The following is a 25,859-nucleotide window of genomic DNA, read 5'->3' on the forward strand; positions in this document are numbered from 1 at the left end:
CTGAGCCAGGCAGGCACCCCTGGATGCCTTTTAGTTCTTTTTGTTGTCTGATTGCTGTGGCTAGGACTTCTAGTACCGTGTTGAATAAAAGTGAGAGTAGACATCCTATCTTGCTCCTGACCGTAGAAGAAAAGTTCTCTGTTTTTCCCCATTGAGGATGATATTAGCTGTGGGTGTTTTCATAGCTGGCCTTTATTATGTTGAGGTATGTTCCCTGTAAATCTATTTTGTTGAGGGTTTTTATCATGAATGGATGCTATACTTTGTCAAATGCTTTTTCTGCATATATTGAAATGATCATATTGTTTGTTTTGCAAATTTTCTTGCAATCCAGAAAAAAATCCCACTTGATTGTGGTGAATAAATTTTTTAATATATTATTGGATTCCATTTGCTAGTATTTTCTTCAGAATTTTTGCATCTGCGTTCATCCAGGATACTGGCTTGTAGTTCTCTTTTTTAGTTATGTCTATATTTGCTTTTGATATCAGGGTAATGATGGCCTCATAGAATGAATTTGGAAGTTTTCCTTCCTTTTCTGTTTCTTGGAATAGTTTGAGAATAGGTATTAACTCTTCTTTAAGTGTTTGCTAGAATTCGCCTGTGAAGCCATCTGGTCCTGGGCTTTTGTTTGTTGGGAGTTTTTTGGTTACTGATTCAATTTCTTTGCAGGTTATCTCTCTGTTCAAGTTTTCTATTTCTTCCTGTTTGAGTTTTGGTAGTTTATATGTTTCTAGGAATGTATTCATTTCTTCTAGGTTGTCCAGTTTGTTGGCATATAGTTTTTCATAATATTCTCTTATAACTGTCTGTGTTTCTGTGGTGTTGGTTGTTATTTCTCCTCTCTCATTTGGGATTTTATTTATTGGGGTCCTTACTCTTTGATAAGTCTGGCTAGATGTAGACGTTTATCAATTTCGTTATTTTTTTCAAAGAGTCAGCTCCTGGTTTCAATGATCTGTTCTTTTTTTTTTTTTAGTTTTTAGTTTTTATATCATTTATTTCTGCTCTAATCTTTATTATTTTCTTCCTTCTGCTGGCTTTAGGCTTTGTTTGTTGTTCTTTTTCTAGCTCCAGTAGGTATAAAATTTGGTTATTTATTTGAGATTTTTCTTGCTTCTTGAGGTAGACCTGTGTTACTATATACTTCCCTCTTAGGACCACTTTTGCTGGATCCCAAAGGTTTGGGGCCATTGTGTTTTCATTTTCATTTGTTTCCATGTATTTTTTTTTTTATTCCTCTTTGATTTCCTGGTTGACCCATTCATTGTTTAGTAGCATGTTGTTTAACCTCCATGTATTAGTGGTCTTTGTAGATGTTTTTCTTGTGGTTAACTTCTAGTTTCATAGCATTGTGGTCAGAAAAGGTGCATGGTATGACTTCAGTCTTTTTGTATTCGTTGAGGCCTCTTTTGTGACCTAATATGTGATATATTCTGGAGAATGCTCCATGTATACTTGAAAAGAATGTGTATTCTACTGTTACAGGATAAAATGTTCTGAATATATCTGTTCAGCCCATCTGCTCCAGTGTGTCCATTGTCTCCTTATTTATTTATTATTTGGATGATGTGTCCATTGATGTAAGTGTAGTGTTAAAGTCCCCTGTTACTGTATAATTATCAATTTGTCCCTTTATGTTTATTATTAATTGTTTTATATATTTGGGTGCTCTCATACTGGGTGAATAAATATTTGCAATTATAATATCTTCTTGTTGGATTGTCCCCTTTATGATTATATGGTGTCCTTGTTACAGTCTTTGTTTTAAAGTCTAGTTTGTCTGATATAAGTACTGCTGCTCTGGCTTTCTTTTGACATCCACTTGCATCATAGATGCTTCTCCATCCCCTCACTTTCAATCTGCAAGTGTCTTTAGGTCTAAAATGAGTCTGTTGTAGGCAGCATATAGATGGATCTTGGGGTTTTTTTGTTTGTTTGTTTTTAAGCCATTCTGACTCCCTACATCTTTTGATTGGTGTATGTAATCCATTTATATTCAGAGTAATTATTCACAGATACATATTTATTGCTATTTTATTACTTGTTTTGTCATAGTTTCTGGAGACTTTCTCTGATCCTTTCTTGTCTTTCTCTTTCATGTTTTGCTGGTTTTCTTTAGTGACATGTTTGAATTTCTTTGTCTTATTCTTTGCATGTTTATTAGTGGTTTCTGATATCTAGTTGCCTTTAGGTTTGTATATAACCTCTTCTGCAAATAGCAGTCTATATTAGGTTGATGGTTCACGTTTCAACACATTCTTTTCTCCTCGCCTCCCCATGTTTTAGGTATATGTTATTATATGTTATATCCTTTTCTGTGTGTGAGTTCCTTGACTGATTTTTACAGAAATATTCATTTTTACTGCTTGTGTGTTTCTTGCCTTTTTACTTGTCACTTTTGGTCTCAAGGAGGTATAATGTTAAATAAGAGGTAGGATAGGGGTGCCTGGGTGGTTCAGTAGCTTAAGTATCTGACTCTTGACCTCAGCTCAGGTCTTGATCTCAGGATCATGAGTTCAGGCTCCACATTGGGCTCTGCACTGGGCATGAAGCCTACTTAAATAAGAGGTAGGATAAAACTCATTGGGAGTGTAACACGTGAGCAAAGACTTGGAAGAAATGAGGAGTTAGCCATGTGCGTATGTGAGGAAGGAACATTGCAAGAAGATGGAACAGCCAATCTTGAGAGCCCAGAGTATGTGTGATGCTCCAAGGAATAGCAAAGAGGCCCATTTACCTAGAACTCCATAACTGAGAAGTAGCATATTAGAAGGTGAGGTTAAAAGAGGCTGTTTCCTACCACTCCCACCCCTTAACTCTGTATATTTAGGTACTCAAACAAAAAAAATTTTCCTTTTTTTAAAGTTTATTTTTGAGAGACAGAGAGAGAGAGAGAGAACAAGTTGGGGGGGGGGGCGGCAGAGAGAGAGGGAGACACAGAATCTAAAGCAGGCTCCAGGCCCCAAGCTGTCAGCACAGAGCCCAATGCACGGTTCAAACTCATGAACCACAAGATCATGACCTGAGCCAAAGTCAGATGCTTAACTGACTAAGCCACCCAGGCACCCCCAAACAAAAAACTTTCTAAGTTAACTCAGAGTCAAAGGAAAAAAAAAAAACATAATGGAAATTAGAAGTATTTAAACTCAAACAAATGAAAACATTATTAAATTTGTATGGTGCAGCTATAGCAATATTAGAGGGAAATGGATAGCCTTAAATATACTTGTAAGAGGGTAAAAAAGAGTGCAGATCCTTCCACCTGAAGAAGTTTGAAACAAAAACAAATTATTGAAAGAAAAATAGTAAAGTAGTTTAACAGAAAGAAAATTTGGTTTTTTGAAATTACTAATATAGTAGATAAACCCCTGGAGATATTGATAAGGAAAAAAAAAGAAACAATATGTTAAATGAAAAGGAGAACATAATCACCAATTCAGTGGAAATTTTAAAATCATAAGGAGAACAAGTCTAGGAAAACAAATATGAAAACTTACTGAAATGAGCAATTTTCTTGAAAAATACAAATTTCTAAAAAGTGATTTAGGGATCATAGAAAAGATCTTACTACTATTAAGAAGTTCAATCAGTAGTCAAAAAGATTCTCATAAAAGAAAGAGAGAAAGAAAAAAAAGATGGTTGAGTTTCAGAGGCAAGTTTTCCCCAACTTCACTGAACAAATAACTCTCCCAGAATAATACCAGTTTGATAAAAAACATATATGTGTGTGTGTATATGTATATGATTATATATGTATATGTGCATAAGTATATATTTTCGCTAAACTCAACAATGTCTAATTTGGGATTTCTGCATGTATGTTTATAAGTGAGATTGGTTTGTAATTTCTTATGTTCTTTTTGTCTAGTTGATGTCAAAATTATACAAGTCTCAAAAGAGAAGTTGAGTACTTTTCCTTTGCATCCTCTGAAATAGTTTATATGGCATAAGAGTTATTTGACAGTGTGAGAAAAATCTATAAACTTTATAAGCCAATCTCACAAGCATATATACAAGAATGCCAGATTACATATGTTCATATTGAATGCAGCAAGAAAAATAATATGTGCATATATGTACATACATGTGTGTACCCATATATACAATACATCTTAATCAGAGCAGGAATTTTGCATGACCATCTCTACGTGATGCTGTAGTCAGGTATTGTTAATATAAAATATTTTGTTTTTATTTTACAATTAATTTTCCTTTTATCTTAAACCTCAATGCATTAAGTTTTCAGTGTTGATATGAAAAAAAACTTTATGAAAGAGAAAGTGCGAATTTACTAGTTTTCCTTCCACTCTCCATTATCTAACCTGAATGTCAAAGCTGTGCTCCAGGAGTGTAGTAACATTCCCTTTCACTGAACCACTTTTCCTCCTGCTTGGCTATTGCAAGCCAGATGACTGCAGACCGAACCCAGCAAAGATCATGAGGGAGGTAGTCACAATTAGAGCAACAGCAACAACATAAGCAGCTCCTCGGTAGCATGGGTGATGTTCCTCTTAGAACATCCTCTTAGAGGGGCCAAGCGGAGGAAAAGCGGACACAAACAACCTAGCGTACATATCTCTTCTTGCGGCCCCAGTATCCAGATCTTGCTTGGGAGACCAGCCTGCCCTTGTACTCCTGATGAAGTAACTTTATTCCAAAGCCCTGGAATTAAATCTTCATGGGCCCTGACTAGCAAGTTCTGGAGTTTTGCTTGAAGCAGTCAGGATGCTGCCTTCCTCTTTCCTACAACACTCAGAGCTGCTGAACACTACCTGGCAACTAGGAAGGAAAGTGTCCACCTGAGAGTAAAGTCAAATTGAGGAACACAGCTGAAAAACGGATAAGGAGAACCAGTTCCTGGGGACCAAGGTTAAGGTGTAGATCAGTGAGTACCTGAAGCTACCTTACTCACTGTTGCGTTACAGATGCCAATAAATTCCCTTGTTCTGCTTAAGTTAAAGCTGAATTTTCTGTCACTTGCAACCAGAAGGATCCTGATTCCAACACTACCCTGAAATTTCAGCTCTCCATCCATCCGTAGCTCACTTGTAAGTTATCCTTTGGAGTCACTTGGTGTCTTTACCGCTACTAGAACACAGCATGGGTCTCCTTTACACTGGATTGGGGCAAGGTTTGGAGCGGTTATGCTGTTCTTGCTTTCTCTTTGCTGCAATTGCCTCTGGCTTACCTAGCCTGATAGAAGTTGAGTAACCGGGGCTGGGAAAGGGTCCTGAGGAGGGAAGGTGCTGTTAGAGATGACACCAGCTGGCTCCAACCCTGCAGTAGGTGACTTCCTTCTTGTCACACGTCAGCACCCTCTGTGCCCTCATCACCCCATTTTCAGAAAAGTGTCGTGGAAGCCTTTCATGTGCAAATTACATTAAAAACTAGAGAATATCTTCCAGCCACAGTGAAAATAAATTCAACAAACTACTCAAATTTATAGCAATTATCATTGCTCAGCTCAGCAGTTTTACCTTAAAAATACTTTAAGTGGTTCCAAGTAAGATGGAATCAGTTTAGTATTAATAAAAAGCCCAGTACATTTCCTTAATAGGAATTATGTTGTTTTTTAATCTTAGGGTTTTTTTTTCCTCTATCTTTGCAAGCTCCCACCTAATTTTAACCTATTGACACCATTAAGGATGTGTGATGGCTGTCATAAGCACTAATTCTGCTTATGGTAAACATTATATAGAGTTTATTCATTTCTCTGAAAAATTAAATAGACTTTTTTCTACTTTCACAGAATTGCTTATAATCCTCCACCCTAGGGCAGAGGACTCAGGGGGGAAGGAGAGGAAGTATGAAAAAGAAATTAAAAAAAAAACTATCTTAGGTGGAAAGAAGATATACTTTCACTTTGGGGAGCCTGTGGGACAACTCCTTTAGGTAGACCTAATTATGATTGGGATTTGTTTGACTTTGGGTTAATCACCTGCAGTTACTTCAACCTGGGCAAGCCCCAATTATAAATTAATGATGGGTTCTGCAGAGAGAGTAGAGATTCCTGAGTACACACTGAACAGAGCAGCATGCCCTGAGGGACAGTGAGAGGAAAGATGCCACTGGGGTATGCAGTATCTGTATTTAATTTGCCTTTACTGCAGTTAGTCTGTTTATATAGTTACTCGACACTGTTTCTGATGTGCTCCGTGATCTCCTTGGACTGCCACACCTGTGCCAGTATTGGATAGGCATTACACTGATGACAATGGGAGGACCTTGAGATTGGCACTTTTCCTAAGGTGCTAAATAAATTCAGAATGAATTCCTTTAGACAATAGTGGTTGTTGAGGGTTTTGGGGTTTGGTTTTTTTGTTTTTGGTTTTTGGTTTTGGTTTTTGTGTTAAACACTACTGTATTTCAGCGGGGCTTACTGAAATAGAATGTGATCACCAAGGATCTTATCACTCTTGCTTTTCTGTTGGGCTTGGAGACAAGGACATTTTTATAGCAGTAAAGTGAGGACTGAAGTTGGCTGTTTTCCTTAGAAGCAAGAAAAGCCTTTTCCAGGACTTTCTTGGTACATCGCTTTGTTGCTCAAAATGGGCAATGTGACCTCTGTGTTAATAAGAAAATATTAGATTCACATCTTATTATATCTGACAGTAGGTTAATGTGAAAAATACTATATTATGAAAAATGTATCTCACAATATTCTAACAGATGCTGCTAGTGTAATAGCCTAATGTAGCAAATGCACCAAATGTGCTTGAGCATGTTTTTGACACTATTTTCATAAGTGATGATATATCCTAATTGAAACTTACTAAAATTATGTTTCTTCCTCCAACTGTCATGAAAACATACCAAACTGTGTGTTTTGTGTACCCATGATTTAGAAATACAAGATGTATATTCCTTTTGACTTTCTCCTCTATGATTTAGAGTTAAATTTGAAAAGATGAGACTTTTCCATCTAAATACTAGTCCAGTGAGTTAATTCAGTTTCCAGGTGTGTATTAATTCTCCTTAATTACTTATATAGCCAACTGTAGACTCAGACATGAGGATTTGTATAAAACATTTTTAGATTTTTTTTTAAATCTGAAAATCTACATCTAATATATTTTAAATATGGAAGTCCATTATAGAAAAAAGCATTATCATCTTTTTTTGTGGAACTTGTGGAGTTAATCCTCTTAGGAATCTTCAAATAAAGTCTTAAATGTTTACTTTTATCACTGTACATTAATTTGTGTATATATTATATACTTGTATCATATAATTCTTTCATTAAACCTTTGTCTTCTGAAATCCAGCACACTTTAGAAAAGTGTGAAAAACAGAAATGTACTACCCATGTAACTGCAATCCAGGGCAAGAAATAAAACATTACCAGTACCCGCAGCTAGCCCCAGCATGCCCTTCCCAATCACTGTACCTTCTCTCCCCACCCCTAGAGTTAACCACAATTTTGACTTTTATATTAATCACTTGCTTGCTTGATTTATAGTATTACCACTTATTCATGCATTGGAAATACTGTGGTTCAGTTTTGTCTGTTCTTCTGTTTTTGGTTTTGTTTTGTTTTGTTTGTGTGTGTGGTTGCTGTTTTTGAAATTTACATAAATGAAATTACACAGCCAAGTATCCGTTTAGGTTCAGCATTTTTCACTCTAAGTCATGTTTGTAAATGTAGTTATAATTAGTTTCCGTTGCTGTATATGTACAGTATTGTTGCTATATTGTATGAAGTCACCACAGATTATTTATCCTTTCTGCTGTTTGGGGCCCTTGTGAATAATGTTGCTATGGACATTCTTTCATATGGCTTTTGATAAACATGGTACATATTTCTGATGGGTATGTATTGCCATGTCATAAGGTAAGTGTATTTTTAACATTTTTAAAAGCCATATTACTTTACCACCAGAGGAACATGTAAGTTCCCATTGCTCTGTGAACTCACCACACTCTTATTTTAGGCTGTTTGTTGTGCATTGATACCTCATGGTTTTAATTTCCATTTCCCTGATTACTAATGAACAACATTTCATATATTTCATTGGCTATTCTTCTGTGAAATTGCTGGTTCAGATGTCTCCTCACTTTTATATTGCGTTGTCATTTTCTTATTGATTTATAAGTGTTCTTTACATATTCTGGATTTGAGCTGATTGTTAACTATATGTGTTGTAGACCTCTTCTCACAACTGATTGTTTGCCTCTTTGCCATCGTAAAAGTCTCTGCTGAAGCTTAGAAATTCTTAATTTTAATTTTGTCAGATTCACCAAACTTCTCCTTTATGATTAATGCTTTTGTAACCTCTGTAGGAAGTCTTTCCCTACCCTGCGATCATGAATATGATCCCCTATGTTAACATATAGATTAATCATTTTGCTTTTTTTTAGTTTTTTTTATTTATTTTGAGAAAGAGAGAGAGAGACGAAGGGACAGAGAGAGAGGAACAGAGAAAATCCCAAGCAGGCTCCACACTGTCAACACAGAGCCCCATGCAGGGCTCAGTCCCACAGACTGTGACATCACGACCTGACTCAAAATCAAGAGTCAGATGCTTAACTGACTGACCCACCCAGGTGCCCCTATCATTTTTCTTTTTATATTTAGATTCAGAATTGACTTTCTGGCATGTTTTGAAGTAGGGGTTAGTTTTCATTGATTTCTGGGTGGATAGCCAGTTGTCTTAGCACTATTCGTTATGATCCTTTCCCCACTGCGTTGTGGTTCCACTCTTGTAAATTAAGTGTCTGTGTATGCCTAGGTTAATTTGTGGTCTTTCTATTCTGATAGTCTGTTGTACATTGTTTTTGTCACATTGTCTTAAATGATGTAACTTTATAATAAATTTTGATAGTCAGTAGATACTCAGTAGAACAGGGCATTCTGCCATGTATTTTTATTTCATGCCATTTCATTATATTATATTTTGGTAAAAAGGACATTTAACACGATGTCCACCCTTTAACAAATGCGTAAGTATACAACACAGTATCGTTAACTACAGGCACTGGGTCGTACAGCAGACCTCTAGAACTTATTCATCTTGCATAACTGTAACTTTATGCTCATTGAACAGCACCTCTTCATTCCACTACCCCCACCCTTCAGCAACCAACATTCTGCTTTCTGCTTCTGTGAGTGTGACTTTTTTAGATATCTCATGTATGTGGAATCATGCAGTATTTGTCTGTGCCTGGCTTATTTCACTCAGCCTCATGTCCTCCAGGTTCATCCATGTTGTCACATAATGGCAGGATTTCCTTCTTTTTTAAGGGCGAATAATCCTGCATTGTATGTGTATACCATGAGCACTTTAGGATTAGTTTGTCAAGCTCCACAAAGAAACCTATTGAGATTTTGACTGTTACTGCATTTAATCTACAGGTCAATCTGGAGAGGATATAACAAAATTGGGCTTTCTAATACATTAATGTGGTATATCTATGTAGCACTTCTCAGTTTGCCTCAGTAATATTCATAGTTTTCTATGTAGAGGCCTCACATATCATTTGTACATTCATTCCTGGATATTTTATATCTTATGTTCTAACAGATGCTATTTTTGAATAAATTGTATTTTCAAAGTTTAGTTGGTATATAACAATGTGTTGATTTATAATTTTTATCTTTGTATGCAATTGTAATTCATCTGTGCACTTGTTTAGATTTCAGGTACACATAGTTACATAATAGGCACATAAGGAGTTTTATCTCCTCCCCTCCAAATCTTTTTTTCATAGCTTTTCTTTCCTTTTCCTTTACTTCCTTTTCCTTCATTTCCTCTTTTCTCTTCTCCTCTCTTCTCTTTTCTTCTCTTCTTTTCTTTTTCCCTTCCCTTCTTTTCTTTTCTTGCCCTTAGAAGGCTAGTAAGGCTTTCCATAGCTTTCCTTTCCTTTTCTTTTACTTCCTTTTCGTTCATTTCCTCTTTTCTCCTCTTCTCCTCTCTTCTCTTTTCGTCTCTTCTTTTTCTCTTCTCTTCTCTTCTCTTCCTTTCTTTTATTAGTAAGGCTAGTAAGGCTTAGTGAGCTAAGTAAGGCTAGTAAGGCTCAGTAAGGCTTCACTGAGTAGAATCTCCACTACAATGTTAACTAGAAGTGGTAATGGTTGGCATTATTGTCACATCCCCAATTTCAAAGGGGAAACATCCAAAAATTTTTCTATTAAGTATGATATTATATATTGCTAGATTTGGTTTGCCAGTTGTTTATTTAGGGTTTGAAATCAAAGTTCATGAATGAGAAAATCCTGTAATTTTTTTTTTTAAATAATGTCCTTGTCAGGCTTTGTCTTTAAGGTTTTGCTAGATTCTTGAAGTAAAACTGGAGAGTGTTTCCTCTTTCCCCATCTGGAAGAGTTTTCATAAGATTAGCAGTATTAATTAGAATTCACCAGTGAAGCCATCTACCTACAGTTTTTTAGTTTTGTTTTTTGTTTGTTTTGGAAAGGTTTTTAGTTATAAATTCAATTTTTTCAGTAACACTATTTAGATACTTTATTTCTTCTTGTGTGCATTTTGGTTAGTTGTAGTTTTCCAGGAATCTATCCATTTCATCAGAATTTCAAATTTGTTGGAAGAAAATTTTTTTTACCTTCCTTTTATGTTTTTATAATCCATAGCATAGGTAGTGACGTCTCTGTTTTCATTCCTGTTTTTTGTGCCTTCTCTCTTTCTTCTTAAATTGGACTCTCCAGTGTTTATTTTTATTACTCTTTTCTGATAACTTGTCTTCATTATCATTTAGTTACCATGGGCTATTTCCAAATATATAGGGCACTTTTTCCTCTTTACTAGAAGATAGTTTTGATTTCTACCTGATTAAAAGACCTATCCTGAAAGAGTCCTGCCATTTAAAAATCTTTGCTCTTTGCTTTATTTTTGTAATTAGTTTTGTAAAACTACCACTGTGTGCTTGAAAAAATGTGTATTTCATAGTTGTGGGGTATGGTGTTCTACAGATTACCCTTAGGTCAGTTTTGCTTATTGTGATATTCACATCTTCTACATTTTTACTGCATTTATTTGTCTATCTGTTTGGTCAGTTACTGAAAGAAGTATGCTCAAGTTATCCCCATTAGTTGTTGATTTGCCTACTTCTCTTTCTAGTTCTGGCAAATTCTGCTTTCTGTATTTTAAGCACCTGTTACTAAGTGCTTGCAAATTTGGAGTTACCTTATCTTCCTGGTAAAATGAAAGTTCAAATTGAGCTTACTCTTCCTCTCTAGTAGAGGTTATTGCCTTTAAGCTAACCTTGACTTATACTGATCTATCTATACCAATTTTCTCTTGGTTATTATTTGCATGATAAGTTATTTCCCATCCTTTTAAACTTTCTATATCTCAGTTTTACATATTGACTTACAAGTAGCAGAAGTTTTTGTCTTGTTTATTTAATCAAAGTTTTCCACTCTGTGTCATTAAAGACACAGTAAAGACATTTATGCTTAATGTAATTGAGTCTAAGTCTGTGTCAGTCTTTAAGGTTAATAAGTCTTTAAACAACAATTTTTCACATTCCAAAAATAGTTCACTGACACCTATGAGTTTAAGAAGTTTGTCCTTTCTGATCTGTATATAAATACATGGGGATTTATGAAACCTACTCATGTCCTATTATTTCTTTGACTGCTGTGTAATGAAAAGAGATCCAGAGACTAAAATATGCTAAGAACAACACTTCGAATCTAGCTTTTTGGGAATTTTGCTTGCAGCTCTTGTCTTTCTTGTGATTTACCCAATTGTAATGACACAGCATTTATGCTGTATCTCTTAATATATCTTTTTTTTTCTTTTTTTTCAAAATACTATAAAGATTTCATTCTTGATTACAGGGCTGTGACTCCCAAATGAGCATGTCAGAAATGTCCTGTAGCGAAAGTACATCCTCATGCCAGTCTCTTGAACATGGCTCCGTTCCAGAAATCCTCATTGGCCTGCTTTACAATGCCACAACTGGCAGGCTATCAGCAGAAGTGATAAAAGGCAGCCACTTCAAAAACTTGGCAGCAAACAGACCACCCAGTGAGTAAAAAAAAAAAAAAAAAAAAAAAAAATTTTTTTTTTTAATTCTTCTGTTTCCTGCACTTATGGGACTCTCAGTGTTAAGGGCCTCAGTCCTATCATTTAGTCTTAACTGATCAAAATGAAATGGTGTAATAATCAGCAGCTAATCTGTTTCATGCTTTCTATTTCCAGTCATTTGGGAAGTAGAAAAATTTGAAATTCAAAATATTAATTGTAAGGAGACAAGACTTTTAATTTTTCATAGTGCCTGCCGAATAAATTATCCCTATCATAGCCATTATCTTCCAGTGCTAGAAAAAGTTTCAGGTTTTTTTTAAAGTTAATAATATTCCACAGATACGATCACAGGAATCTGTATGGCTGTTGTTGTCAACTTAAGATTGATGTTGTGTTTTCTGTCTGCATGCAGTACTATGAACTAATGTTTATACTTCTATATTTTTTTCTCTTTTCTCCCCTGTGATAATTTAAGAAGAAACTGCTTCTTCACAGTTTTCCTCCCTTAATGTTATAAATTGGTACTGCCTGCAGTCTTTTCTTAAATGGCGTGGCTTTGCCTTTACCAGGACAAACAGAATAAGGAATAGTTTGATATTTCCCCTAGACACTAGGAAAGGAAAGTGAGAAGGTATGCCTCTGCTCTGGTCCCTATGCCTTTCACTCCCCTTTCCTTGTCTCTCTTCCCGCTCACAGGCATGGGGGCGGATTATGGGAGTACAGAGAGACTGTCAGTACACCTCCCTAAATGTTTATTGATATCTGTAGAAATAAGCTAGGAATGTAGCAGCTTCTTTATACTTCTCTAAAATTAAGGCTGTTAGTGCCCTAAACAATTGAAAGGAAATCTTAACTAGTAATGGCCACCTTAAATTTGCTTAAAGATTTCCCACAGACTTGCTTAAAAGCCATCTTTTACTCCAAGTATTAAATAATTATTGGAGGGGAAACTTTTTCTACCCTTGAATTAAATGAACTTTACCTCCCAATGTCCTAAACATTGTCTTTTCAATTTAAGTGAAAAGTCATAAAAATATATTTGATTTTCCCTAAGTAACATTGGAAACCTTGCTTCTTACAGACATCATGGAATGTATCTCTTCCTGAATTAAAAGTCAGAAGGCCAAAATTATGTGTATATTTCTACCCTTGGATGAATAACCTAACTCTCCCTAAGTCTGTTTCCTCATATGTGAAATTAAGGCTGTGTCTTTCACAGGGTTATCTAAGACTGAAGTCAGACGAAGGTGCATAAAAGAGGGATGGAATTATTATTGTCCCCCAATTCAGAGGGGGGAAGGAAGCAATTACTAGAATAAACAACTTTGGAAGTGTGGCCAGGGTTATCTTTATTGATACCTATTTAGAATGCAAACTCACGTGGCCTGGCCTGGAAAGTACCTTAAATGAACAAACTTTGCAGGCAGGAGATAAGGAGCATGGTGAGGCACATGCCAGATGCAAGCATGCATGCCCAGCCTCAAGACATTCAAATCGAAAACTTCTGAACACTGTAACAGATAAACAAAATAAGTATGTGGGGTTACATCCGGCCAGCAGCTATCAGTTTGCCATTTGTGCTTTAGCTAACAGTTTGATTTTTTGACAAATACTCAGTTTGAAATACTGAAAAATAGCAGAATGGAATGATATGCTTGCCTTTCTGTCCTTGCTGTACCCACTCTGATAGAAACAGAGAAACACTAACCAGAGCTAAAATGAAGAGAGCGGGGGTGGATAATAAACAGGGCGAGAGGTTATAATGCATCCAAACTTAGAGTAGGTAAGGGTTAGTTAGAACAATTCATAGAATAAAACAATTTAAAATAGAACAATCCTATTTTAGAATTAGATCGTCAGCATCAGGGTGGTTAATGGTGTTAACTGGGAAGCAGCTAGTAGGTAAAAAAGTCAACATTAAAATTAATTGTAAGAAGTGGAGTATTTATAAAGTAATGTATCAGTTTGTTGTATACTGTATACATTATATAAGATGGTGACCCTTTGTATATACCTGGTTGTAGGCCTTGAACTGTGTTATTGACTGAATAATCGAAAGAAACATGGGGACATTCAAGAGCAAAAATTTTGACAGTTCTATTTTCTTTTGTTTAACTTAACTTTATATTACATTGAAAGTAATAGAAGTATTTGAAATATTTAATATTGCATGGATAGACTTCAAAACTTAGCATAATAATAATTACATAATGACTTTTATTCAGTCTTTTATAGTCTGATAATTTGCATGATTCTATGTTCAATGTGCTTTAGACCAAGAGGATATCATTATAAAGATGTCCCCCTTTAAGACAGTGTAATTTTTGTTTAAGATTACACAATGACCTTAAAAATTCTCATGCCATGAAATTTACCCAGCAACCCTTTTGTTCAGCCCTCTGCCTCAATTAAAATGCTGAAGTTTTGTGTTCTTCCACCCCAGTGAACAGTGTTTCCTCTTTAATTCTAACCTTTGACCCTCTTTCACCCAACAATTGACATCTGGTCATTATTTCTTTTACTGCTTTCCACCCCCTGTTGTCAGATGGACTGTTCTGTTGTCTAAAACACTTGATAGGTGGACAGGTTTATATAATCCGAGGTGAGTTCCTGTAGAGGCTAATTGGATGTTGTCTTTTCATGCAAAAACAAAATACCCTAAAACTTGCCAGCAGTGAAGCTGTCCACCATGTTGGTTTCCAAAACAAAATGCACATTTATTATCTGTGGTACTTTAAATAAAACTAACTTAGAATTTATCTCTGATTATGGATGATGGTATTCAGAGTATGTATAAAATAAGCAAAACTTTTTAAATTAAAGGTTTTATTTTTCATTTATTGTATTTTGATTCATATAATAGATATTTCATGAGAAATATTGCAATTGTCATTAAAATTAATTGAAATTTTGATATGAAGTACACATGATGGATCACCATGCTGAAGGTCATTTGCATGAGTCTAACCAACTTGAAAACACAGTTGTTTGAAGAGAGGGTTTATCTTCCAAATAACCAGGCGATGAACTGTTATGTTTCACTTTGTACACGAAACATCACATCAGTTTTTTTTCTAATTCATGAAAATAGTTAAGAATACCATACTTTAAATTTCACATTCAATTATGCCAAAAAAGAATCCCTGTAGTATTTATTTTAACTACCCAAAAAGCACATTAAATGTACTCTTGCATGAAACCAGGAGAAAGTTTTACTTGATTTGCTAAACTTTGAACCCTAATGCATTTGGCTTCATTTTGGCCCTTTTAAATGTTTTTAAAATATATTTAAAAACCACATCCATGCAGAGATTTTTTTGACATTTCATCCTAAGCTGTTTTGATGTCATCTTTGCATTCTTGTCTTCTTTTCCTCTTTTCCATTTGCCTTCATTTCTATTTGTTTGTTTATTCTTATTCTCTGAAAACACAGTGGAATGCTTTACAGTGTTGTGGCTAATTGAGCTTGCTAAGTGTTTATTAATGCTATGACGTCCTGCTTAGTGAAGCTAAACGGGGATGGGGTTGGACAGGGGTGGGAGTGGGAGGTCAAGGCTGGGGAGCGGGGGTGGGGGAGAGGGGAAGCGGAGGGTGGGAGGGTGGAGGAAGGATTATGAGGTATACCTTTAAATTCTAACCATAACGTAGAAATAGCGAGGTTAAGATATTATGACCCACAAAAGATTTTCTGCCTACCTAGCATTCTCTGTACTTGGCACATTGAATAAGCATCTACATCAAAATGGAATCAGTTGAAATTCCATGAAACATGGTATACACCATATCCTTATAAAGTATAAATACTTAATGTTCTTGGCAGATGTCACAAGTAAGGTGTCTTGAGTTTGTTTCAAATGATATTTGTGGTATGTTGTTGTTTTTTTCCTTAGATACGTATGTTAAATTAACTCTCCTGAATTCCATGGGTCAAGAGATGTCCAAATGCAAGACATCCATCCGCAGAGGGCAGCCTAATCCAGTATACAAGGAAACATTTGTTTTTCAAGTGGCCCTGTTTCAACTTTCTGATGTGACACTCATACTGTCTGTGTATAACAAACGCAGCATGAAAAGGAAAGAGATGATAGGCTGGATTTCTTTAGGTCTGAACAGCTCTGGAGAAGAGGAGCTCAATCACTGGACTGAAATGAAAGAGTCGAAGGGACAGCAAGTGTGTAGATGGCATGCGTTACTAGAGTCATGAGGAATAGGATAAACAAGCAATTACAGTCCAAGGCAGCATTATTTCTGATTGCAGCATTACTGTTTTTACCTAGTCACCATTAGAAGAGCTGTTCTTTGGAGCGTCATCCTCAACCTTCTACCAGAATGCTTTAAATTGTGTGGAAAGAGCGTCTAATCCTGACATAAAGGAAGAGAAGATGTGTCTCTGGTAGAGCTTGTTTGGGAAATGAGAAACTTACATCATCACAGTTAACAGTTCTCCAGAGTTTTAAGAACATGCTTTTGGTTTGAAGTTAATTTCACTTTCGCAAAGAGCCAGGACTTTCATGAAAAATAAAAATTGTAACCGATTTTTTAAAATCAGAATCCTTAGTTGCAACACTGTTGTAGTGTCCTCTCCCCCCCCCCCCTGCCGCCCCCGCCCCCGCCCCCCGCAAACGCTAACCAGGAAACACGTATTTTGACTGGCTTGTCCCTGGGGTTGGTAATGTTCTTTAATCTGAAGAAGTACGTCTCCAGCTCTGTCATGAGGCATATCTAACGGCGAAGGGTTTCAATTACATAGAAAACACTTTCATTTCAGATATTTTTCCTTTGTGCACTTAGTTTCCTTGTGCCTCAGTTCTTCTTAATAGCACTAAATCTTAAGTGCAAGCGAGTCTTCATTTTCATAAAGGAATTTTTTTTATATGTCACTTTGGAAAAAAAAAAAGCTCATTTCTTCATTTGCCTCTGCTTTTGCCTGATCCAAAGAGACCCAGTCCCTGTACTGGTCCCTTGCAAGTCTTTTAGACAGGTTGTCCTGTAGAACTACGTAACTTTCTGTTGAAAGCACTTTCTGTATTCCTGTATTCCAATGTAGGAAGCTAATAGAGCAGGACTTTAACATTTCTTTCCACGACTGACTCTTTAAAATTGTAGTAACGTGAAAATACATTTTTTACAAACTAAAAAAAATAGTAGATAAGCTGTTGAAAATCGAAAACAATTCAAGTTCAAGAGAATTTTAATTTTAATTATCTGCTCTGAGAACTTCGTAAACAACACTGCATAAAGCAGGTAGCATTCAAATAAGAAACTGTTCTCTCTCAGTCTTCTTCACTCTTGAATTTGTACTTGTGATATAAAGACTCTCCTGTTCTCAGTTTGAGTCAGAACATCATACTAAAAACAGTTCTGAGATTCCTTATGAAATTTCTAGTGACTTGTGACTGGATTTTATGAAATTTACAGATACGTTCTTCAACGTGATGTCATCCTGTGCCTTTCATGTAAGTTAAATTTGCTCATACAGCTTGAAAGTTGTATTTGCAAAATTAGGCCTTCGATTTTTATAAATGTAAAGATTCCTCAGAACAGTGTCACAAGATCTTTATTTCCTCTGAAGTCTGTAAAAGTTGTATAATGTGCTAATTTTTTTAAATGGCAAGGCGTTTCCATTTGTTGGTTTTATATTTAGAACTCTTATTAATCAGGAATATTATAAGCTCTTCTCTTTTTAATTTCGCTTCTTACCCAGTATATAATTTTATGCATATACTTTATTAAATAGAATGTTTTGTATATATGAAAAATATTTTCTTTCTCTCTTTCTGATTTCTAATTAAACTAGACAAAAACATACTATTTACCAATTACCAAAAAGCACTATGCCATTGTTCCCAGACCCAACTTAGTACTATATATTATGGTAAGCTAGGACCTGTTATTACCACAATAACAAAACCATGCATAGACAGTATCACATCAGCTTGGCTCTACTGAAAAGGCCTTAAAAGAAATCCAAAAAGACAGTGAACTCCTAATATTTTTTAGTTTAAAAAATGGCAGCTCTCTGCATTCATAACATGAATTAGAAGATAAAATACAAATGCCATATTGGGTGACATGAGGTTTAAGAATGTATGTTACAGAGTTGCATTAAAGGGAAAGATCTATTCTTTTATTGTTACACTAATAAGTGTTTTCCAGGTTTTTTTATAGATGAGTTAAGTTATAAAGTTAGAATGTGCATCAAATGGTGAACTCTCTCGCATACATATTTTCAACAGTGGAAAGAGATTTAAAGGTGGGGTGGGGTTAGGGAACGCAGACCTTACTGGGAAACTGGATTTAAGCATTCAGTGCTACAAGTATCTCTTCTGGCTTCACAACAACGGACTGCATTATTAAGAACTGAGATCTTCTTAATGAGAAGAGTCATATTTGTAGCTGTGACAAAGCCTAATCAATAATCAGACATATTATGAGACCAGTGTGGTGCTTTCTCCTTCACTGATGGAAAGACCTAACTAGCTGTTATTTGCTAAATCTGTCTTTCTGCAGACTCGGTCCAGAATTGTGCATGTGCTTTGATCTATCTTTATGGGGTTATCTGGTGTAGATATCAAGTCCAATGACTTAAAAATTAATCAACAATTTTAAAACTTTTCATGAAGGACCCTACCTCCACCCCAGCTGCCAAGTCCTCAAAGATTATGAATTATGTGTACGTGTATCTGTATACACACACACCTACATGCATACTACACACATACACACACACACACACACACACACACACACACACACGAAAAGGTGAAGGTGCCCTGGCTTTTTCAGATAACTAATTAATTAGAAACCCATTGATCAAGTTTATGGATTGTTTTTTCTCCTCTCTGTATTTACTAGAAATTAAATTTGGTTTTGGGTGCTATTTGCTGCCATTCTCCTCCACACACAGCAAAATATATATCTTTGTACCTTGTGGATTGACACAACTTAGAGTAATTACTCCCCCAAATTTGTCTATTCTTTTAGAAAAAGATTAGATAGGTCTCAAGAGACCCACTTCACTCTACTGAATCTAATGTACAAGACAGTACTACTGCTCTTTTGTGTGCTTAAATTTGCATGAAAGCATAAAGGCAAAATCTTATATCTCAGTGATTTACAGCAAATAGGAGCCCACTGGTGGGCAGCAGGTGTTGTCTCAGAAACTTGTGAGAAAGACAACCCACTTTCTTATTGTTCTCTTAAAACCCCCTAAGTTCTTTAATAAAGTGAGATAGTCCAAATATGGCAATTGACTGGCATTCATGGGAGCTTCTGAGCCTGGAATTAGAGGCTTTATCTGTCTCCCAGATGAGCTGCAAAACGTAGTCATTTATTACTGCCCAGGAAACAAAGTGTGTTTCAAATCAGTAAAAAATTTGGTTAGTATACTATCCTCTTACCTTTCAGAGGCTTTCTTCTGTAACCTTGTGTCTTCTGTACTGTCCACATTTTGTGTGAAATCCGTTTGACTATCTTACTGCTATGTATCCAGTGAATTCTCAATAATGTTGTATTTAGTGACAAAAGTAATAAATTGGACCATGATTTTAAAAAGGAAAAACCAGTAAGAAAACATCTAAGCTGCCTTGATTAGCATATGCATGCTTAGGTGTAGGGCCTGGTAGGGTGGTTTCATCCAGCCTAGTGCAGATGACCAGGGCTACATGTTAAATCATTTTCTCAATACCACATCGTTATTTTCATTTATTTATCAAGTGAATCGGAAGCATAATCAATGACCGCAAAGTAAGATAGCACCAATGGGGGAATAGGTCATAGAATTAAGGATGGTCTTTAAGATGACGATGGAAACCAAATGATATCATAGCTTTTCAAGTGAACTGAGAGGCTATTTGAAGGTATAAATTTTAGATGAAGTAAGAGCAGTAGTCATCAAATTTTTCCAGGTGTGAATAGAAATGACACAAATCCACCCACATAAAATTGCCGTTTGCCCACAAGGACTAGATGGTCAATTCATAGAGATTTTTCTCGTTGATAGTTATTACATTATTTCACACTGATAATTATTATCCAAAAGGCTTTATTTCTTGTTTTGTTTTGTTTTTTTCCATTCACCATTCCCGGTTCACCTATGGCCTGCACTGGAGGTAGCCATCATTATCGTCACCAGTCAAACTCCATATTGAGCAGAAAGTTAAATACATTATGAGACATTTTTTAAATTAACTTTAAAGTAACATCTGTGCCCACCAAAATGTCTAATAAGATGATGGTAACTTCTATAATTAAGTTCTAGCGTAGTAACTTATTATTTTGTTTGATTCTCACAACAGTGCTATGAACTAGGTAATATTTTCACATCTTATAGCCGAAGAAACTGCAGCATAGGGGTTAGGCAGACTTGCCCAAGGTCATCCAGTAAGCAAATAGTAGATCGAGGATTAGAATCCAGCTGTAAATTACTCTAAAACCTATACTACACATACTGCAATCGCACCCCTTTTTACCAGTTGCAAGAAAAACAGAACAACATTATATTCACCAGTAATGCCACCCACCTAAATGGAATGGCAGAACTGGAAAAAGAGAAGAACAAAACAGAGCTTGGGAAAGAGAAATACAAGGCAAAGAAGAAAAGAAGATCAGATTTTTTTTTTCTTCTCAGGATATAAATGGTACTTCTGTGTGATAGTTTGTAGATGACTTTGATTTCCAGGGACTTGGAGATTAATTTACTCCACAAGTTTAGCCTGTGCTTATATTCTGAAAGTATGTTAATCAATTTGTTCTCCTTGTCCAGTTTTGGGAATCCAAGATACTTTAATTGTATATGATCCCCTTTCGACCCCATGAAGGAGATATCCTGTATCCTTTAGCAGGTATCTCGCCCATATCAGTGGTGAGAGGAATGACTTCTGTCTTCCTCTGTGCTCTCATTGTACTTTATTTATGTTTCTTACATACTCATTACTAAGGTTTAACCGCATTACAGCTTATTTTATTATATGTTTTTCTTTCTCCCTTAATATGAGTTAATGCCTTGTCTTACTATCTTTATGTGCCCTGTGCTCATAGTAGGCACATAATAAATACTGAATCGAGCTAAATTTCCTACAGAAGAAATCAATGATACTGTTATATAGGTCTCCGTTTTTTATGAATTTTATGCAGTGCATGGATTTATTTATTCCTTTATTTTACATATATTTATAAGAGCACCTACTATGTGTAATGTATTATTCTAAGTGCTCCAGATGCAGAGATAGTATATTAGATAGACAAAGTCTCTGCCCTCACAAAGCTTGCATCCGAAGGTGAGAAGATAGCCGCAGAATGATACACATTTAGTAGAGGAGTACAACATGGGATCAGAAAAATCTTCCTGGAGAAAATTACCCTTTAGTTGGATCTTAAAGAATAAACACAGATTATATTGCCATCAAGGAATATATTCTCTCCAAGGGCAAAATTTGAAACAACTGTAGTGTGCCCCAGACTATCGTGTGTTTTAAGAATTATTTTGAGAGCTTAATTTGTATTCCAAAGCCCCACCTCCAGAGATTTTTGTTTTATTTGGTCTGGAGTGAAACCTATGAATCTGTATTTTATTAAGCTTCCCAGGAAATTCTGCCTGAGTTACCTTGGTGTAGAATATTGAGCTCATGATAGAGAATTACTGACAGCAATGTTTCAGCATCCACAGATTAAATTTAAGTGTAATTGTGATAAATAAGAGTGACGTTAAGACTAGGATTAGTGCTTTTGATCTTTTATTTGTGCTTCCTTAAAAAGAAAAATATTTAATAAAAACATTAAAAGCGATATTTAATCATGAGTCCCTGTACTTTCACATTCAACATAACTTTTTCAAAGTGTTCCTTGGTATAATAAATTCTATTATGTTGGTTTTATGATTCCTGAAAATTACTTTGGATTATTATTCAAATATTTCCCTGTGAACTGCCTTTACAGTGATAAATACAAGGCAGAGAGTTTGAGGAGATATTTGCCTCTCTGTCTCTCTCTGTCAGTATTCTCCTTGAAATGAGACTGACCTGTAGGTAAGTTTTGTAGTTAACAGCTGAAGGTGGTGGCATTTTTCATTCCTGTGTAGAATAAGGTCTGTTGCCTTTTATTGTCATCTTAAATGGCTTCTCTGTCTTCACACTCATCCTGGATTCTTCACTGGCAACACCAGTGTTTCTGTCACCTCTTGTCTAATCTCTATTTCCTTGATGGTTTTTGCTCTTTCTTAGGATCTTTTATTTCAAATATCAAGTTGATACAGCAGCCTCGGGTCTTTCTCGTCTCTAAAGATAAATGCTGTGTATTAGGTTCATCTGAGTTTCTGTTTTCCGTCATTTAAAATGTCGCTGTACCTTCTTCTCTGGTGTAATATTTTGCGTGAATATATTTTACATGTTGGAAGTTTTTTCCCCCAACAAAGATCTGTGATTAACCCACTGAAAAATGCAGCTAATTGAGTATTTGAAATAATGTGGTATGGAATTGGGCTGTTTTGTAACTGCTGCTGTATCATTGTGTTTGGTCTGGTCATAATGCAAGTTTAATGTGAAAGTGTATAATAGACTAGAATTATTAGCCCATTATCAAAAATGAAACTAGTTCTTTCTCTCCACATTCAGACAAGTATGTTTCATTTTATTTTTATTTATTTATTGACTTATTTAAGACAGATAATGTTTCTTTTTAAAATTGTTCTTTTTCTCTTCCTCTGTGCCTTTCTCCCCCACTTGCATTCATGTGCATTCACATTAAATACCAGAGTTCATCAAAGCTGAGTAATACCTATCGAAAAGTGATACCTGGACTTTTTTTTTTCCTTAGTCACAGGGATCAGACAAGTTTTGTCTAAGACTAGAGAGAGCAAAGCATGGTCATATGTAGCCACTAGAGGTTAGCTGTTGCTCTGGTGATTATTGTTGTACTTTGCCTCCACGAGTGTGAAGTACTCTAGGATGTTGTGTGGGTTGGGGGCAGAGAAGGAAACTTGATTATTAATCTAACAAAAGTTTGGCACAATTTTATCATGGAATCTCAACTGTTAGCACATAAATATTTCTAAATAACTGAAAACAAAGTCACTGCTATGGCAATAGTTTTGCAAGATTTTTGACATTATTTCAATGTCAGTCTGACAGTCTGTATCTTAAATTGTCCTATTATTTGAGTTTCCTTCTTCACCCTTTTCTTTATTATTCTGATTAGTATTTGATGTTTGAGCTTGTCTTTTAAATATTCAAGACTACTTTAAAAAGAAAACCCTTACTACCTTTCTGTTTATTCCTTTAACATGTGATCTCTCACCTGACACATTGTTTTTAAAATGAATACCCAATACATGAAATGCAATACCCCATTATACACTGAAAAAATAATCTTATGAAATTTGTTTATAGATTCATATATTGCTGGAATGCTTATTTCCATAAATCTAAGCAGTTAATATTAAATATGACTATTCTGTGCTAATGAGAAAAAATAGGAATTTTCCCATATCTCTAAGACTGATTGCTTATCTTGCCTCACATCTGGTTGAAGGGGGTGGCTGTGAACTTCTTACCAGCACTTGTCTGTCAGTTTCTGAGTGTGCTCACGTCCTCCACACGCTATTGTTTTCAGTAACAACCAAACCTTTTATACGCTGGGGGTAGGTCCTCACCAGTGATTCCTGTTCATAACCTTCATTAGTGTTGATGAAACTAATACATAACTACCAATAAGAGAAAAGACCCCTAAAGCCTAAAAGAACAATATCTTAGAGCCCTGGTGTAGGATGGCAACTTTAATACCTACAAGTGATCCTCTTTTTTTTCACTGTTATTTAAATTCTAGTTAACATATAGTGCCGTATTGGTTTCAGGAGTAGAATTTAGTGATTCATCACTTACATACAACACCAAGTTCTCATCATAGCAAGTGCCCTCCCTAATGCCCATCAGCCATCTTGTCCATCCCCACCCACCTCCCTCCATAAACCCTGATTCTAATCCTAATGGAGTGGAAGCCAGCTTCTCAAAACTGAGATTTTAGGACATTATGTCCTAAATTTCCTCCAATTCCCTCCTTTTGGTCTTCTCTCTTTTGCTTGGACATTTTGTTTTTTAATTTTTGTGAGGAACGCTTAAAAAGCTGTGGTTTTAATGGTAACTGGACAGAATTTCAAAAAAGGAAAACTGAAGTAAAGACCATGGCATCGTAGGAAGGCTTGTGTTGGAGGAGGGCGTGGAGATGGCACATTTCTGTTGGGGCAGTCCTTCCGAATAAATATTGAGAACATTTACGACATTCTATAATTACGTCACATTTGTTTTGTGAGGGGAAACCAGGGTAGCTTTGCATATAAATCGGCTCGCTTAGTATTTAAGTATATTTAAACAATATTTGAAGCACAGCTAGAAAATAATGGTGATACTTCTAACAGTATTTTGAAATTATAAATAATTACTTTAAATTTACTAAGAGAAAAGTTTCCAATAGCAGCTTGCATTACAAAGTTCATTTATAATGTTTCTGCATAATTTGAATTAGATGATTTCTGTTTTTGTGGTGAAAATATAGTGGCAACAATTTTGAGGAATCTTTAAAACTATCATAGAGAGGACAGCTAACCTTTGGCTGGATTTCTACTAGAATTTTGAAAGAAGAAGTGTTATCCAAGTTCCTTTTCAGTTCAATTAGTCTTGATGAAGAACCAGTTATTATATGAGCTTTAAGGGTCTTGATAAATGTTAGGATCTATTCCTTTTCTAAAACTCATCATCTTCAGCACTGCTCAGTACTCTTGCATTGTGCTTTATTTCTCAAAATAATGTAATTTGTATGGAAAATTCAGTTAGCGGAATCTTATATTCAATATCCCCTTACTTTGCTTCTTTCCTTTCTTCCTATTTTCTTTTTTTTTTTTTTTTTGAGGCAAAGAAGCTTCCTTAATAGTATAGTTTCTACAGAGCTTTCTTACTTATTTTTCTAATAATGGATATAACAGTGTGATGAAGTTTAAATGCTCTGTGAGCAAAACTCTGTTAAACAACCTGAAGAAATGCACTGCTGATTAACATTTCCCTTGGTCTTAAATTGTCTCCAGCATATTTTCTAGTGACTGTATACCGTTAATGGATCTTATTAACATATACAAGTGTCTGTATGGTTATCAACAGTGTTGTACTATCGTCCCAGAATTCATTTGCTCTTGGGGTCAGAAATATAAACAGATGCGTGTGTGAAATGACCCATTTTATAGAATGAGCTTATATTTAATCATTTTCATGTAATTGAAAATGTGCTGTATGTGGCGTTTGATTCTCATGTCTACTTTTCTACTATCTACCCACCGATTGTCTCGGTGCCTTTTCCCTTTTGTATAATTGTATTACATAAAGAAATTGCTGACCTCTCTGTAAACAATATACAAACTGTTAAAATTATTAATCCAAGGAGATTTTAATGGCAGTTTGGTTTTCCAGAGAATAAATTTTTGTGTGGCTTAAAAGTTCCTTCTCTTCACCTTTCTGTAAGAAATCTCTTCACCTTTTAGCCCTCACCTGGAATGGGAAGCATCTGTCTTCTCAGATGAGCATGCTCAAAAATCAGCCCTGATTCTTACCATGGACAAATAAGCATTAATAGGATTTTTACCCAAAATAATGTTGATCACATAAGCAAATATCGGATCGATACATGTAAATGTTATTAAGATCTCCAGTTTGAAAGGATTCTCATTTCAATGTGCTATAAAATATTGCTATCAAAATGTTTGAGTCATTTTCTTTAATTCTAAGTCAAATGTGACCTCCAAAGAAAATAGATTACAGACAACTTTAAACATTTTAAAATAATCTCCTTTAAAGTTCACAAATAAATCAAGAATGAAACGAAGTGGCT

General features: G+C 35.4%; 1 protein-coding gene across 9 annotated transcripts in view; it reads left to right on the top strand.

Annotated features, from left to right (window-relative positions):
* The window catches only part of SYT14 (synaptotagmin 14), a 260,002-nt gene that overhangs the window by 206,733 nt on the left and 27,410 nt on the right, over nt 1-25,859 (top strand). For 5 of the 9 annotated variants that reach the window (XM_053209770.1, XM_053209772.1, XM_053209771.1 and 2 more), the window contains 3 exons: nt 11,801-11,990; nt 14,536-14,592; nt 15,881-25,467. In XM_053209770.1, the coding sequence (XP_053065745.1) occupies nt 11,801-11,990; nt 14,536-14,592; nt 15,881-16,194 (561 nt within the window). In that variant the 3' untranslated portion in view covers nt 16,195-25,467. Of the gene's footprint in view, nt 1-11,800; nt 11,991-14,535; nt 14,593-15,880; nt 25,468-25,859 lie in introns of those variants that run through there. The other 4 variants (XM_027074518.2, XM_027074514.2, XR_008293364.1 and 1 more) reach the window with 2 other exon arrangements.

The sequence above is a fragment of the Acinonyx jubatus genome, chromosome E4 (genome assembly GCF_027475565.1).
Source record: "Acinonyx jubatus isolate Ajub_Pintada_27869175 chromosome E4, VMU_Ajub_asm_v1.0, whole genome shotgun sequence".
Classification (NCBI taxonomy): Eukaryota; Metazoa; Chordata; class Mammalia; order Carnivora; family Felidae; genus Acinonyx; species Acinonyx jubatus.